Source organism: Oncorhynchus mykiss, chromosome 20 (genome assembly GCF_057628025.1).
Source record: "Oncorhynchus mykiss isolate SJ-2025 chromosome 20, ASM5762802v1, whole genome shotgun sequence".
NCBI classification, from domain to species: domain Eukaryota; kingdom Metazoa; phylum Chordata; class Actinopteri; order Salmoniformes; family Salmonidae; genus Oncorhynchus; species Oncorhynchus mykiss.
This window is the reverse complement of record NC_143041.1, coordinates 10,693,991-10,711,865: the sequence shown is the minus strand read 5'-3', so window position 1 is coordinate 10,711,865 and position 17,875 is coordinate 10,693,991. Positions and strand designations below refer to the sequence as shown.

Sequence of the window (17,875 nt, the reverse complement as noted above, 5' to 3'; positions counted from 1 at the left end):
GGGGTCTGAATACTTTCCGAATGCACTGTATGTAGATCTATATAATTAACTCCTATGTCATTGTCCTTCCCTGCAGGGAGAACTGCCAGCGTCTGCAGCAGGACCTGGCCCAGATGATCCAGGAGTGTCTTGAGAACCGCTCGCTGGGGTCAGAGGTCATGGAGAAGAGGAATACCCTGTCCACGAGGCAGAGGAGGGTGGGGAGGGACGGAGGGGAGCAGGGGGGAGAGGAGGAGGATAACGATGACCAGCCAGAGTACCTCCATCTGGCTACGGTCAACAACTTCAGTACTTTATTGTAGTTATTTTGACAAGGAGAAATAGGGTTATGCTGTTTTTTTGTCTATTGATGTGAAAGTTTTCTCCAAACTTTTGCATCAATCATTCTTGGTTGTCAATTGAAGATTTCTCTGAAAACTAAAGTCACATGCAGATCTTGAGTTATAATTCTGGCCTTTTGCAGGAACCACAAAGCTGTAGAACAACTAAGCACTGTACTGATATACTGGAAACCTTCCCTTCCACAACCTCAGCACTAGAAATGCTGAGAAAAAGAATACTGACCTTAGGTAGGATAGCAAAAAGTACTTACTTTTTTTGTACCTTTTAAGTGTTAAATAATTGTGTTGTCTACAATCAAATATTACAATTATTAACCCTCATACATTTCTTCCTTTTAACTCATTGCAATATATGGGGACCATTGTTGTGATAATATTTCATCCTGAAAATTAAAATAATGTATGGTTTAAAAACAAATGACATTGAAACTGTATTTATTTATGTGATTATATTTGACAGTTGTTGGAATCATTCCTGTACAGCATGTTTCATTGAGCCTGTTACAGTATATTGAGGCATTACAATTCCCATGTCACGGATGTCTGAGAAGTTATGGGGGTGTATCTGTGTACATTGAAGCTTTAGTTAAAGGGGGTAGGAAGGAAGTTCTCACTCTCGCTGATTTTCTACAGTGAATTATAAATGACTATGCACAATTGTCTAACACATATTTACATTGTTTAGATTCTTTTTTTAAAAACAAGAATATAGCATGACTGCTATTACTGTTATACCCATAAAAAAACATCTGTATAAAGATAATGTATTGTAAAGCAAATCAACCCTGGCTATTGTAACAGCATTAGATGCCCAATAAAAAAAAATCACTTCTGATCTATTGTCCGGGAACAAGTTAATGAGATTAACTACAGTGAAACCCATATACAGTACCAGACAAAAGTTGGGACAAACCTAACTTACTCATTCAAGGGTTTATCTTTATTTACACTATGTTCTACATTGTAGAATAATAGTGAAGACATTATAACTATGAAATAACACATATGGAATCATGTAGTAACCAAAAACATGTTAAACAAATCAAAATATATTTTATATTCGAGATTCTTCAAAGTAGCCACCCTTTGCCTTGATGACAGCTTTGCACACTCTTGGCATTCTCTCAACCAACTTCATGAATTAGTCACCTGGAACGCATTTCAATTGACAGGTTTACCTTGTTAAAACTATCCTTCTTAATGCGTTTGAGCCAATCAGTTGTGTTGTGACAAGGTAGGGGGGGTATACAGAAGATAGACCTATTTGGTAAAAGAACAGCTCAAATAAGCAAAGAGAAACGACAGTCCATCATTACTTTAAGACATGAAGGTCAGTCAATGCAGAACACTTCCCAAAAACCTTTAAGCGCTATGATGAAACTGGCTCTCATGAGGACCGTCATAGGAAAGGAAGACCCAGAGTTACCTCTGCTGTAGACGATAAGTTCATTAGAGTTACCAGCATCTGAAATTGCAGCCCAAATAAATGCTTCACAGAGTTCAAGTAACAGACACATCTCAACATCAACTGTTCAGACGAGACTGTGTGAATCCGGCCTTTATGGTGGAATTTCTGGAAACCACTACCAAAAGAACACCAATAAGAAGAAGTTGCTTGGGCCAAGAAACATGAACAATGGACATTAGAATGGTGGAAATATGTATTTTGGTCTGATGAGTCCAAATTTGAGATCTTTGGTTTCAACTGCCGTGTCTTTGTGAGACGCAGAGTCGGTGAACTGATGATCTCCGCACGTGTGGTTCCCATGGTGAAGCAGGTTTGATGGTGCGGGGGTGCTTTGCTGGTGACACAGTCAGTGATTTATTTAGAATTCAAGCCACACTTAATAACCAGCATGGCTACCACAGCATTCTGCAGAAGATACACCATCCCATCTGGTTTGAGCTTAATGGGACTATGATTTGTTTTTCAACAGGACAATAACCCAACACACCTCCATACTGTGTAAGGGCTATTTGACCAAGAAGAAGAGTGATGGAGTGCTGCATCAGATGACCTGGCCTCCACAATCACCCAAACCTCAACCCAATTGAGATGGTTTGGGATGAGTTGGACCGCAGAGTGAACTCCTTCAAGACTGTTGGAAAAGCTTTCCAGGTGAAGCTGATTGAGAGAATGCCAAGAGTGTGCAAAGCTGTCATCAAGGCAAAGGGTGGCTACTTTGAAGAATCTGAAATATATTTTGATTTGTTTAACAGTTTTTTGGTTATTACATGATTCCATATGTATGTTATTTCATAGTTTTGATGTCTTCACTATTATTCCACAATGTTGAAAATAGTCAAAAATAAAGAAAAAACCTTGAATGAGTAGGTGTCCAAACTTTTGACTGGTACTGTATACATACACGTATATATATATATAAATAGATCAAATCTGTCATGCTCATGGATGAGTAGAACTTTTTTTTTTTTTTTAAACATGCTGAGGAATACCAGGTCTTCAGCTCAAGTTCTGATGTCTTGGAAAAGCACAAACAGTTTGAGCTAAGGCTACAAACTAGAGTAGTCTCATGAAGGGGGACATCTTCTGATGCAAAACCACCAAAACGTGAGGTCAATGCCAGCCACATGGCTAGACATAGAATACATTTTTTTAAACAATGACACTTAAAAACAGGAGAAATACAAGATAAGCTTGGTTGTAAACAATATTTTACAGCAGTAATCATGATTCTGAAAAAAACATGCAATTAACATGTCATGAAAATAAATAACCAAAACACATGTACAAAAGAAATGTAGTATAGTCATTTTGCAGTCCGTTGACCGACTCAAACTCATTTTCCCAGAGACTTTGTACATGCCTATATTGTGTTGTTTTTGCTTGAAATCAAGGCACCCAAGCCTCGCGGTTAGAGAGGTAGCCTAGCAATTCGGGAGGCGAGCCAGCAACTTGAAGTGTGTCTGACGGTAAAAATCTTGTGCGAAGTGAGCTGGCAACATGAGGGTTGCTGGTATCAAATCCTAGATGCCACTGCCTGCCTTTGAGCAAGGCACTTAACCCCCCACAACAACAGCACACAGTTTGGAAGTGCCAACACACTGCTCTAAAAAAACCTGTATATGTATGCTTTGGATGAGTTGGGTTAAAAGCAGATGTCAAATTTTGGTTGGACCTTATGTGCAATTTACCAATTTAGTGATCTCAATCCATATGCTATGCTCTTTTTTTGATGACCAAAGCCAAACATTATATTCACAATGCACATGCACAAAAACGCAATATTGCCTCCATGAAAGCTTTTAACTGAAATCAACTCAAATGGTGATCTGTGGGTATGTTGACATGCAGAGACTAGAATGAGTATATTTGCAGTATTTGAAGGTTGCAGAGACAGGCTGTCTCTACTGACAGTGACAATATTGGGCTCCAGGGGCTCGGAGGTGATAATGGCCAGTGCCAAAACCTTCTAATTCAGTTGCAACAATTTTCTGTTCTAAGTGCATGATGCATTTGACAAGGTCTTATCTTATCTCCTTTCTACTCATTTGCAGTGAAATACATACAAAAAAATGAAATTCTTTAACAATATTTGTGCCATAGTCCTAGCTAAAAGTGTAATGACAACATCCTGGCCTCGAGGTGCAAGGGCCTGTCATTACAACATGAGCAGAGAACAGGGATGCATCCAAAATGGCACCCTATTCCATATATAGTGCAGTACTCTTGACCAGAGTAGTGCACTATGTAGGGAATAAGGTGCCACTTCAGACGCAGACCTCTTTCAGCACCTTTCTCTTCTTTATCCTGCCAGTGCCTAGAGTGACACTGGAGCCAGTCCAGGGCGACAGGCTGAGAGCTCTGCTCTGCTGAGCATGCACATGCCTCAGGGAACACACATGTCCCGACAGGAAGCACTGCTATGGGTATGAGTGAGTGAGTGAGTGAGTGAGTGAGTGAGTGAGTGAGTGAGATGAGTGAGTGAGTGAGTGAGTGAGTGAGTGAGTGAGTGAGTGAAAGATGTGTGTGTGTATGTGTGTGGACGTGTTTAACTATATGAGCATGCACATGCCTCAGGGAACACACATGTCCCGACAGGAAGCACTGCTATGGGTATGAGTGAGTGAGTGAGTGAGTGAGTGAGTGAGTGAGTGAGTGAGTGAGTGAGTGAGTGAGTGAGTGAGATGAGTGAGTGAGTGAGTGAGTGAGTGAGTGAGTGAGTGAGTGAGTGAGTGAGTGAGTGAGTGAGTGAGTGAGTGAGTGAAAGATGTGTGTGTGTATGTGTGTGGACGTGTTTAACTATACTTAAGGTTAGGAAAAATAGGATTTTGAATGGGACTGAATTGTGTGTCCGAAGAAAGTTAATTATACAAGACTGTGTGTGTGCGCGTGTCTGTGAGAGAGCGTAAGGGAGTGAGTGTAAGGGGGAAGAGTTTTTTTGTGGTGCTGACTGTGGCCAGTTAGTTAACATCTGTCTGTCTTTCTGTGTGAGTCTCACTGTCAATCTCTACTGCAGCAGAGCAGTATCAGAGACAGGACATTGCCACATCACTGGCTCAGGCCCAGGTCTCACTACTGTATATCAAGCATCAGACAAGTCAGAACTACTGCAAACAACAACAATTTACTTATGAGTCAGATTCCACATATTTCATTCCATTTTTCACATTTGGATGAGCACATTGATTTGCAGTGCTTTTAATCATTGTCTTTGGTCAAATCTATTTTACTAAGATTCACTAACTTCCATGGCTTAAGTGATTGGAACTAAAATACATTAAAAAATGATAGATGATAATTAAAAAAAACGTTTATTTTATTTTTATTTTTACATATCTCTACACACTTTGAAATGTTGGTGTTTCGCTGCTGGTGAGAGGGACACTTCGATAATCTTTGAAAATAATGTTTGAGCACTTCTGGGTTTTTTTCTCCAGAAGCAACAACAATGATAAAACATATGTCAACAAACACAAAATCAAATGTCAAGCTGAAACAGTACAATTCTCTCTAGTACATCCGGGATCCATGGATCTGAAAAAGCTGAAAGACAAGCACAGACAGGAGAAACATCAGAGGATGCCATCTTTGAAGACAGATTCTCAGTGTTGTATTTCAGAGTTGATCGGTTACATGCTCATGTTACATGTTCACATCTCATACTGTGTATCCGCTTTGATTGGGTGACATGTGAAACAATCTAAACACATACAGTAAATGTATGTTATGTTTGATGCTGATGGTGACGATGGGGACAGAATGATAAAGTAATAGTGTTTGTGACATCCAGGACTCCCTTCGTTGTGAATGGAAAAACAACAACATAAGCTTGTATTGTTTCTTTGACACTTCTCGTCACTTGATTAATTGGTGTTTGGATGAACATAAACAGCGCAGCCCCACTGTGCAGTTCTGCCAAAATGTCCCCTTTACACATGTACAAGTAAGATTGTGTGTGTTTGTGTCTTTTTTTCATGTAAAATGTAAAACACACTAATACTACCACTACACAAAATGTCAGGGCTATTCCATGTCATTGCATTGGTAATGAGAGACGTTTAGGTGTCGGGTTGGATCAATGGCAGCACAGCAGCGTCAGCTCATCATTAGTCTGGGAAATCCCAGATCTAGGGCATTGTTAATGTGGGAGGCAACCCGCCTGCCTAGTGAGACTAACTCATCATCAGACCAGCTGGGTTACGCTGCTGAACAGATCATTTTCCAGGCAGGACACAATGTCCCCAGAGCAAATCGAACACTCTGGCATCACACATGGTATTTCAAACAAATAGTAGTTCACTTTTTAAGATGGGGAGCAAAAGTGCAAGGCCTACTTTTTTCTCTCTACATATTTGTAAATCAAAAAAACTTGAATAAAAGTTAGTCTCTCCTTGGCCTTTGAATACTGTATGGAGTTTGAGGCAAGGCAATGTAATGCTGTGGAACAGCCCTGGACCCTTTTGATCACACAGTCTACTACTGCTACTACCCACTACCAGCCAACAACACTAGCATGGATCCTCACCCATTCACGTCTTTGGAACACTGACACAAGACTGTCATTCCCTTATCCACTCATTCGGGGTGGTATTTCTCTCTCTTCCCTCCACCTCATCCTGCGCTCCTTTCTCCTGCTGCACCTCTGAAGCCTTCACTCCAATAAAAGGACGGAGAATAAAAAAAACGAGACAGAACGACAACAAAAAAGAATGAACAGATTGAGTATCTGGGAGAGGGAGAGAGATTGAGAGTGAAAGAGAAAGAGAGAGCGAGAGAGAGGGAGGTGTGGATGATGGAGTGAATGTGAATGCGCTTGTGAATGACATTTGAGAGTTGTGTGTGTGACATTCAGTGTTTGAGTGGAAAATGCCAACACTAAGATCAAAGGATACTCAGATCATCTTGGATGAAGAGAAATGTCACATGGAGACACTCTGTGACAGATCCGTATCCTGCTACTTCAGACCTTTGTGGAAGTGAATGGTGGTGATATGTGAATGGTGTGTGGTGTACGATGTATGAGTATATCCCTAAGACACATCTGCCCATGTACCTGTGTGTGTGTGTGTGTGTGTGTGTGTGTGTGTATATGTTTCCTGTGTGTCAGTCTCACCTTGGTCTTGTGGCTCTGTTCGGTGCCCAGGCCTGAGCCAGGTGTGTGTAGCTCCTTGGACACCACACACAGAAACTCTGCCTGGTCCTCTGTCCCATAGCTATACGACGAACCAATGTTTACCATCTATTAGAGACAGAGAGAAAAAGAGAGATGGAGCAACAAAAAAAAAGAGAAAGAAAGTTGGACAGAGAAAGAGAGGTGGCCCGTATCACAGCAGGTAAAGTCATGGATGCTCATGCAGGGAGGAGGGACAGAGGGTAAGGACAGCCTAGCAGCACTACATGTCTGCTACAACTCTACTGTGGGCAGTGAGACTGAACTGTACACCCTGAAGCACTGACGGCAATGTTTAGCATTACAGTACTACTCAAAACACTTTACTGAACTGGCAATGTGCCAACATATGGTAGCTTCCAATGGAGCTTCCTTGGCTCTGCTTCCTTTTTGCATCTCCTTTCCCTTATGATCACTGGTCTGTGTCTGTTTAGATCAGTCTTCTTCTGAGCGGAAGGAAATGTGAAAAGGAGGCCGTTTTTGTGAGCAGATTGGGACTGGGCCTTGGTCTCGGATTGGTCTGATTGGTCTGACTCTGAGGCTCTGATTGGCTAACAGAGAGCAGGAAAGGGGTTGATTGGTTGGGAGTGTGGTAGAGCAGAGCAGCAGCGTGAGTCCAACCCACAGTCCAGAGCAGTCCGGTGCGGGGCTTTCTGCAGGTGCGCACGCTGACCTGCTCAAACTTCCAGCCGTCTGACATGGTGGAAACCATCTGGGTCAGCTCCTCCTCCTGGCACTGCAGCACCCGGTACACATGTTTAGGAGGCACCTGCTGATGGACGGAGAGAGAGAGAAGAGTGTGGAGAGAGAGAAATGTAAACACTGCAGCACCCGGTACACATGTTTAGGAGGCACATGCTGATGGACAGAGAGAGAGAGGGTGTAAAAGGAGGAGAAGGAGGAGGAGGAAGATAGGGAGGGAATGTACAGATATAGGTAGGTGGGAAAGGTGTATGGATGTAGAATGAGAGAGAGAGAGAGAGAGAGAGAGAGAGAGAGAGAGAGAGAGAGAGGGGGGGGGTCTAGGAAGGGAGAGAACGAGACAGAAGAGAAAACAGAGTGACCAATAGTTGTACAAGGTGAGATGTTTGTAAGGAAAGGAAAGTAAAGGCATTTATTAGCAGAGAGAAAGAGGATTGGGAGAGCAAGAGGTTAGCAAGAGGTAGTGATGTTTGGAAGATGAATGATAGTGAGAGTGAGCGTTAGGGTTGGGTGCTATCACCATACTGGAACATATGATATTACCTAAATATAATATTTCATATTTTATTTTTGTGTACGCATCTAGGAGGGGATTGAAAGGCTGCTGTAACTAAGAGTCTTGATTTTGACATCTAGCCACTAGCCAAATGCATAGCTGGTGCCCTGAGCTTGATATAATTGATTTGACACATTTTACATTTCTTATAGTTATAAGCAGTGATGTAGCACGCACCCCCACAGCCCACAGTGTGTGTGTGCATGAGCGTGTGTCTAGCCGAAGGGTAGAGACGGAGGGTACAGTAAAGTGTATAATACAGAGAGAGTAGGAGGAAGATTGAAAGTTACATAACAGAAATCATAGACATGATGGGTGAAATATACTGAAAAATAACTTTCAAATACAGAAAGAGTGAAACACATGGCTGAACAGTCTTTCTGCTTGGCACATGCACAAGTCTGTTTTTGTTTTAGCAGACCTGTAGCCATCTTGTATTGTGTAAATCCCTGTATTTTATCTACTGTGTGTGTGTGTGTGTGTGTGTGTGTGTGTGTGTGTGTGTGTGTGTGTGTGTGTGTGTGTGTGTGTGTGTGTGTGTGTGTGTGTGTGTGTGTGTGTGTGTATTTTTCCTACCTTATCAGGACCACAATGTCCTGACAAGTCACCAGAAAGTCTTGACAAGGTAGGAAAAAAAGAACAGTCATGGCGTTTCTCATGCCCTGAATTAGGATTAAGAAGAAAAAAAATGTACTCCCCAAAAAGTCCAGAACATTCACAAAAACAAAGCTGAGTGTGTGTGTGTGTTTGACCTGTGTGACTTTACAGTCTCGCTCCAGGATCCTCTCCTTGATCAGTTTTATCAGAGGAGTGATGTTGTAGAACTCAGCCTCCTCTAACACACCTGGGACAGAGCACAACACACACACACACACACACACACACACACACACACACACACACACACACACACGGTCAATCAAAGTGTTATTACATTCTTATTAACAATCTTACTATACATTATAATAGCATCATAACGCAATATCTAATACCAAATGTAATCTAGTACCTTCTTCAGCCAGCTCCTTGTTGTAGACCAGTTTGCCGTGTCGCAGGTAGTTAAGGATGGGGCCGAAGTAGGTGGGGTCTCTGTCTATCACATAGGCCCCTGTCTCGTCCTACAACAGAGGAAGGGAGAGAACAACCATAAGAATTAATAAAGGTATTAATATGAGATCAATATTAAGTGCTATTCTCTTGTGCAATTCTATTGTATTGGGTTTTGGTCGAGATCTATGTTTGGAAACCCACTTGCGATCACTTGTTTCAAACTAACAGCAAAAGTCCTCTTTTCAGAGTGATAAGAGTGGCACTATTAGAGCCTAGTGGTTCTATATTACAGATAGTGCGAAAGAGATTCAGAGAGTGTGGTGGGGGGGGGGGGGGTAGAGATAAGGAGAGAGAGAGGGGATATACACAGAGGGACTGAGAGTGAAGAGAGAGAGAAAGATATGGAGAGATGGGGAGAGAAAGATTGAGAGAGAGCCTGTTACATTCACATGGCGTGGCCCTTTCTTAGCTGACGGCATGCCAGTGCCTTTACAGCATCTCCATAAAGCTCTCCCTGCACGCCAATTACTAAACCAGCCCCAGGCACCCATTTTCAAACACAGAGATGCAGAGACTCTAGACAGAGAGAGGGAGGTAGAGAGAGATGAGAAAGAGGAGGAGAGAGAGGCCAAGGAGTTCAGAAAGAGGAAATTGGGAGAGAGGGATTCAGGAACACAAACAAGTGGCAGAGTGGAGCGAGCTAGATAAGAGAGGAGAAGAAAGACAGAAGTAGCTGATTAAGGAGCAGATGGAGAGCGGGATGGAGAAGAGGGGAGGGATGGAGAGGCTGTGGTAAGAGGGCACAGCTCTGAATCTGAATTGAAGAAGTGCTGCAAAATAATAGGAATGGAGGGAAAGGAATGAGAGCCTGCAGATCAGACAGACAGCGAGAGGGAGAGAGTGTGAATGAGACGTGCAGAGGGATGGAGAGGCTGTGGTAAGAGGGCACAGCTCTGAATCTGAATCGAAGAAGTGCTACAAAATAATAGGAATGGAGGGAAAGGAATGAGAGCCTGCAGATTAGAGCGAGAGCGAGAAGGCAGAGGGATGGAGGGTATGTGAGGCACTCAGCTGAATGAAGAAGGGACAGGCAGAGAAGAATCGATTGGAGATGAGAGCTGGCAGACACTGGATAGAGGAGGACTCAGACAGGGGGAGGGAGAGAGAGACAGATAAACAGAAAGAGAGAGATACAGAGGACAGACAAGGGCACAGGGAGAGTTGCTGGGGGAAAGGGGGCTAGACAGAGGCAGAGAGACAAACAAACCCAGAGCAACTACAGTTGAGGACAGACAGACACCTCCTCATTGACAGTATGTATGATGACGACACCTGTGTGAGGCTTCCAGAATATCTAGGTACCCTCGCTATGAATGATAAACACATGCACTCAGGCATGAACGCACACACTGAGGGCGAAGATGAAAAATTGGCTATATCTGTGATCTCCTGTGATCCTGGCCTGTCTGTTCAGCCACACTGCCGCCAGTCAGCCCGTTAAAAAAAATTCCACGGAAGATTCAACCCTCATCTGGTGTGTTAATGATTTACCCAAGGAACTACACAGTGTGCCTAGCCTAGTCTCTATGGGGGCCTCACTGGGTCCCACAGGAAATATCTGTTAGGCAAACAGAGGTGTTATTTGTCTCAGCACAGAAATAGAGACAGACACAGACACACATACAATCTTTACTTCCTCTCCTGGTGTGAAAACACTGGCTGAGACCAAACTGAACCAGTCTAATGCTAGCCTGGTCAGGTCATTTCCATCTAAAAGGACCCATGTGTACCAACATGTGAAGTTCATAGGAGAATATCAAATTGATTGTCTAATAAAAGCGAAGAGTATTTTATTTATTTATTAAGGCATATATACATTTGTCAACTATTTTCCATCCTAAAAATTAAGAACACACATTGATTTCTGGTCAAACAGATGGAAAAGGGGTCTTGGAAAAGATCTGACAGAAAATGTCTTAAAGGGCATCAGAAATGCATCAAAACACAATAATGTTGAAGTAAAGACTAATATCAAAACATATTTAGTTTTGCCTTCTGAAACTTTAAGAAACACTGCCTTGAAATTCCTTTACCAAAAACCCACCTATCTTTCAGATATTTTCACATTTATTTTCCGCATGAAGAGGGAGGATAATTAAAGTCTGTGTTTTTTTTGTGTGTTTTCCATTTTTTGTTACCCCCTTTTCTCCTTTATTTTGTACTATCTAATTGTTAGTAGTTACTATCTTGTCTCATCGCTACAACTCCCGTACGAGCACCTGTACCTGGCGACCTGGTTAGCCCGCCACAGGAGTCGCTAGTGCGCGATGAGACAAGGATATGCCTACCGGCCAAACCCTCCCTAACCCGGACGACGCTAGCTCAATTGTGCGTCGCCCCATGGACCTCCCTGTCGCGGCCGGTTTTCCAATGTCATGTCATTGGTGACACCCCATTTTTTCTGCAGACATTGTTGAAATCTCAGCAGATATTTAACCGTTTTTGGAAAACCTGGACTCAAAAAACTGAAGGAGATTTTTACCGAAATTCTGTTACCAAACTTTGCATTTGCACAGTTCTTTCAGTAAATGTGTTTTTTTGTAAAAATGTTCTGTGTAAATTGTTAAAAAGTAGTCTTGTGTACAGAGTTGTAGGGTTTGTTAAACTTTGAAATCAAGTGTTTTAGTGAACTGCCTTTATCATGTATGACAACATAAACGATAAAGTTGGCTGAAGCGCATACAGATCTGCAACTGTGCTACTTCAGTGCTGGGTCTATTTTGGATTGGAGGTCAAATAGTACACACAAGAGCACATAACACCAGCCTCTAACATTGTAAAGTCCTAATCACTCTGCCAACAACAGTGCTGCATATTGCGCAGAAATATGCAGATCCCTTGACTTTTTCCACATTTTCTTGTGTTACATCCGGAATTTAAAATGGATTAAATTTAGATTTATTTGTCACTGGCCTACACACTATACCCCATAATGTCAAAGTAGAATTATCTCAATCCAAATGGTTACTAATTAGTTAAATGAAAAGCTGATATGTCTTGAGTCAACCATTGTTCAGACCCTTTGTTATGGCAAGCCTCAATATATTCAAGAGTAAAAATGTACTTAACAAGTCACATAATCAGTTGCATGGACTCACTCTGTGTGCAATAATAATGTTTTACATGATTTTTGAATGACTGTGTCATCTCTGTACCCCACACATACAATTATCTGTAAGGTCCCTCAGTCGAGCAGTGCATTTCAAACACAGATTTAACCACAAAGACAAGGGAGGTTTTCCAATGCCTAGCAAAGAAGGGCACCTATTGGTAGATGGGTCAAAATAAAAAAGCAGACATTAAATATCTCTTTGAGCATGGTGGTTATTCTTTACACTTTAGATGGTGTATCAATACACCCAGGCACTACAAAGATACAGGCATTCTTCCTAACTCAGTTGCTGGAGAGGAAGGAAACCGCTCAGGGATTTGGCTAATGGTGACTTTAAAACAGTTAAGAGAGTATAATGGCTGTGATAGTAGAAAAACTGAGCATGGATCAACCACATTGTAGTTACTCCACAATACTAACTTAATTGAAAGAGTGAAAAGAAGGAAGCCTGTACAGAATAAAAATATTCCAAAACATGCACCCTGTTTGCAACAAGGCACTAAAGAAATACTGCAAAAAATGTAGCTAAGCAATTAACTTTTTGTCCTGAATACAAAATGTTACGTTTGGGGTAAATCCAATACAGAGTGCCACTCTCCATATTTTCAAGCATAGAGGTGGCTGCATCATGTTTTGGGTATACTTGTGATCGTTGAGGACTGGGGAGTTTTTAATAATAACCTAAAACACAGGGCCAAATCTACAATGGAGTTGTTTACCAAGAAGACTGTGAATGTTCCAGAGTGGCTGCGTTACAGTTTTTACTTAAATCTACTTGAAAATCTATGGCAATTATCAACTAGGGCTGACCCCAATGAGTCGACTGGTCATTGTTTGGTTGATAGGCTGTTGGTCGACCAATCATTTTTAGTAGAGCAGTATTAAATACACATTTGTGCCCATCTCAGTGAACTAATACATTGCTGAGGTCTAGACTAAAAGCCAATATATGCTTGATCGGAAAATATGGTCGGTGGCTCCAAATGGAGTGTGGACCTTTGTACCGCATCGGCCATGTGCCTCCCAAATATTGTAACAATGTGGAGGGCTCCATATAGCTCCGCATTGATTGGTTGACGGTAGGTGGGGGCGGTACATCCTGTATAAACCCAAACTCACTTCCTTGACAACTTCCTTCACAACAGCTCTACACTGCTCCACGAAGCGCAAGAAGTATGAATCCCCTGACATCTGCACAGGCTATTACTGTAAATGCTGCATGGCCAATGGATTGACCATGTAGTGCCCAGATGTACAATGCACTTCTCTCTCCAGAATGCGCTCTCTCCCCACCAATTGGGCACATTCATTGTTTTATAACTTAATTATGAGAATTGTTTGTGTTTGATTGTTAGTGTATATCAATTCCCCATTACATACTGTATATCACCAGTAGAACAGGACACACACCCGATTACGCTTAGAAGTAGGCCTAGAGGCTACCTGGCCAGCGCGCCAATGTAGGCCGAAAGAACAGACAACTTTCGGTAGACTATGATCAACAACCAATTTGACAGAGCTTGAAAAATGGGAAAAGAAAAATGGGAATGTTGCACAATCCATGTGTGGAAAGCTATTAGAGACTAACCCAAAAAGACTCACAGCTGTAATCGCTGCCAAAGGTGCTTGTACAAAGTATTGACTCAGGCATGTGAATACTTATGTAAATGAGATATTTCTATATTACATTTTGATACATGTGAAACATTTCTAAAAACATGTTTTCACTTTGTCACTATGGGGTATTGTGTGTAGATGGGTGAAAAAATATATATATTCTGATTTCAGGCCGTAACACAACAAAATGTGGAATAAGTCAAGGGTTATGAATAGTTTCTGAAGGCACTGTATGTAGTACTTTAAAGTATTTTTACTGACTGGACACACACAACTTTTTTTTCCAAAATAAAATATTTGTGAAATAGGCAAGACTTTCCTTTCTTTTTCGGCACCAGACCTGCCTAATTTGAACTTTAACTTAACAGACTAAATTACACATCCTGTAAACATCTGACTCCAGAGTGATTTGTTCTTGAAATTTGTAGTTTTCAGATTTAGATATGATCATTTTTCACAAAATAGTTTGAGAAGAAAAATATATTTAATCGACATCCATGTAATCGGCGCCCGGGGAGCAAAATCAAATCAATTCAAACTTTATATGTCACATGCTCCGAAAATAACATGTGTAGAGCTGACTGTGAAAATAACATGTGTAGAGCTTACCGTGAAAATAACATGTGTAGAGCTTACCGTGAAAATAACATGTGTAGAGCTGACCGTGAAAATAACGTGTGTAGAGCTTACCGTGAAAATAACATGTGTAGAGCTTACCGTGAAAATAACATGTGTAGAGCTGACCGTGAAAATAACATGTGTAGAGCTGACCGTGAAAATAACATGTGTAGAGCTGACCGTGAAAATAACATGTGTAGAGCTGACCGTGAAAATAACATGTGTAGAGCTTACCGTGAAAATAACATGTGTAGAGCTTACCGTGAAAATAACATGTGTAGAGCTGACCGTGACATGCTTACTTACAAGCCCTTAACCAAGAGCGCAGTTCAAGAAGAGTTAAGAAAATATTTACCAAATAAACTAAAGTAAAAAATGATAAAAAGTAACACAATAAAATACCAATAACGGGGCTATATACACGGGGTACTGGTAAATGTGTGGGGGTACAGGTTAGTGTAGGTCATTGCTAAATGTAGGTAGGGTGAAGTGACTATGCATAGATAACAAACAGCAGGTAGCAGCAGTGTTAAAAAACAAATGGGGGGAGGGGTGGGGGGTCAATGTAAATAATCCAGTGTTCAGCAGTCTTATGGCTTGGGGGTAGAAACGGTTGTTGTGGTGGTTAACTGCCTTGCTCAACGGCAGAACGGCATATTTCTTCACCTTACCGACTCAGGGATTACGAACAAGCAAACTTTCGGTTACTGTCCCAACTCCCTAACCGCTGTATCTTATCACTACCCAGGTTATCAAGATGAGTTTGGGCTTGTGTTGGAATCTGCAGTGACAGAGGGTGGAGGGAGAGGCTTCACAACAATCCTGAACTGTGATAACGGAGAACCTGTAACTACAGCATACATGCTGGTTTCAGCTGGAGTACTGTGAACAGAGCCAGAAGGAGAGCAGGAGGAGTGAAAGAGGAGCAGGAGGAGGAGAGGCGGACAAAAGGAGAATATAATGAGAGAAAGAAGAGCAGGAGGGGGACAGGAAGGGACAGGAGGATGGGAGTGGAAGTCAGGGCAGGGGTGACAGCAGGCACCAGGGATGTATTTTGGGACAGAGAGGGGGGGCAAACCTGTAGGTGCCAGACAGACAATAATCTTATTAAAATAGTAATACACAGTTGGTGTGTGTGTGTCTTTGTGTGTGTGTTCTAAACACTGCGGCAACCCACTGCAGCGGATAACAATAGAGCTCCTGTGAAGATAGAATCACCTGGGTAACAGAAAAATAAAAACACAGCTAGTGGACTAGTACTTGTTCTTCTCTTTCTTCTGTGGATGTAATGTTGGACTTGGGTACTCTGTATTCCTGAGGACTCTATGGGGCCTTTCATCATAAGCCAGGTTACAAGAAGGGACTAACAGTAAATTAGTGGGGAGAAAAAGAAGTGGACTGCTAGTACTGTTTTAGAAACAGTTAATTAAGAGGCAATGACATGACAGTAGCCTGAGAGGAATAAGATGACTCAAGTGTGAGAAGAGAATGAAGAGAAAGAGGAGAGAAAGGAGAGAGGGACCATAAAAGGCGTGAGAGATAACAGAGGAGAGGAGGGAGTGTTTAGATGGGGTTTGACTAGAGGCATAGAGAGGGAGAGACAGACAGAGAGAGAGAGAGAGAAAGAGGAGGAATGAAGGTCACACACAAAGATGATGCGACTTATCTATTCACTGTGGCCAGTGGTGCAGGAGGACAGAGACAGATGTGCGCACACACACACACACACACACACACACACACACACACACACACACAGAGGGCAAAGATTAAAAATTAGCTACTCTGTCTCTCTATTGCCTGTCATCCTGGCCTCTCTGTTCAGCCACACTGCCTCCGGTCAGGAAAAGTCAACCCTCATCTGGTGTGTTCATGATTTACTCGGAATTTGCACAAGGAACTACACGGTGTGCCGAGCCTAGTGCCAGGTCCCTTAGTAGGTCCCACAGGGAAACAGAGGTGTTATTTACCTCAACAGAGACAGTCGCACATACAATCTCTTTACTTATTCTATGGAAAGAGAGAAAAAGACAGAGGGAGAGAAAGACAGAGAGGGAGAGAAAGAGAGAGTCGGAACGAGACTAATGGACACTAGGGCATTAAAGAAGGTCACACAAAGATGATGCACCTTATCTACTCACCGTAACCAGTGATGCAGGAGGGAAAATCAATTTTAGCAGCCTACTATAGGGCTATGTTTGAAGCCAAGGGACAATACTATCTGTGATCACACATACAGAAAGACAGACACTGAAATAAATCCTATTATAGGCTTACTTCATTAGTGATGTACTGTATTTCACGAACAGATCAGTCACATATTGCCAACCTATCTATAGATATTTGTCTACCCCACCACTCTCCTCCCCCTCTGTGCTGCCAGCATAAACACTCTGCACAGGTCTGAATTCGGCAGCCAGTGCACATCCATCTGACTCACTGGGTATTGGGTAGAGCCATATCTGGTGGTGGGTAGGCGTACCACAGAGCCATATCTACTGGTACCATTCAAATGTAATTGATTCGTCTATCTATCCATCCATCCATCCATCCATCCATCCATCCATCCATCCATTCAATTAATTAATTCCATCAAGTGATCATGAGAGTTCGATGAACATCTTGCCTTATCGCTCTTCTCTGATATGTTATCTTGATCGAAGCCAAGCGCTTGATCAACTCGCCTTACCGTGTCCGAATGTAAGTCCTGGTGTTGACAGAGCCGATAGAGAAAGGACGTTTGTTCTTTGAGTAGGGTATGTCGCGTTGTGAGGAATACTGTGCCGCCGACGTTCAACCGGACCCATTTCCCGTTATTTCCCACTGTAGGGTTGACTCCAGAGCCGTTCCCGATGCTATGAGTTCCTGTCCCGCTCGATGCGGTAGCGCTCGAAGTGGCCGTGGTCGTATTCTCGCTTCCCTCGCTATCTTTGTTATTATTGTTGTTGTTGTTATTATTGTTATTGTAGCCATGAGGTGTCGGTAACGAACCGATTTCTGATTCAGCCTGCGGCACAGATTTCCTTTTATCCTCCGTTGCCATTAGGAAATAGCAATTGATGCAAGCAACGTTAAAAAGCAATAGCTTGCGTACCAACTGCCGTTTCAGCTTCTTCTCCCTTTCAACAACGCCTGTTCCCTCTCTACCACAACCGCGGTAGACTCGAGCTCCGCCTATCTTCCC

The 17,875-nt window shown here is 42.3% G+C and overlaps 2 protein-coding genes across 9 annotated transcripts in view; one reads left to right on the top strand and one right to left on the bottom strand.

Annotated features, from left to right (window-relative positions):
• The window catches only part of gucy2cb (guanylate cyclase 2Cb), a 22,077-nt gene extending 20,901 nt beyond the window's left edge, over positions 1 to 1,176 (top strand). Inside the window, exon 27 of the mRNA XM_021575987.3 lies at positions 77 to 1,176. Within this exon, the coding sequence (XP_021431662.1) occupies positions 77 to 302 (226 nt within the window). The 3' untranslated portion in view covers positions 303 to 1,176. The remainder of the gene's footprint in view (positions 1 to 76) is intronic.
• LOC110499092 (BTB/POZ domain-containing protein KCTD5) lies at positions 760 to 17,875 on the bottom strand. Of its 8 annotated transcripts, none has more exons than XM_036955967.2 (7): positions 17,381 to 17,875; positions 9,244 to 9,352; positions 8,987 to 9,078; positions 7,650 to 7,745; positions 6,920 to 7,045; positions 6,332 to 6,455; positions 5,099 to 5,349 (listed from the first exon to the last, which is right to left on the bottom strand). In XM_036955967.2, exons 1-6 carry the CDS (start codon positions 17,732 to 17,734, stop codon positions 6,366 to 6,368), a joined length of 867 nt encoding a protein of 288 aa, XP_036811862.2. In that variant the 5' UTR covers positions 17,735 to 17,875; the 3' UTR covers positions 5,099 to 5,349; positions 6,332 to 6,365. The 8 variants fall into 8 exon arrangements, with proteins under 8 accessions (XP_036811866.2, XP_036811865.2, XP_036811863.2 ...); XM_036955964.2 differs by having other exon boundaries at positions 7,602 to 7,748; positions 17,381 to 17,855; XM_036955965.2 differs by having other exon boundaries at positions 7,602 to 7,745; positions 17,381 to 17,851.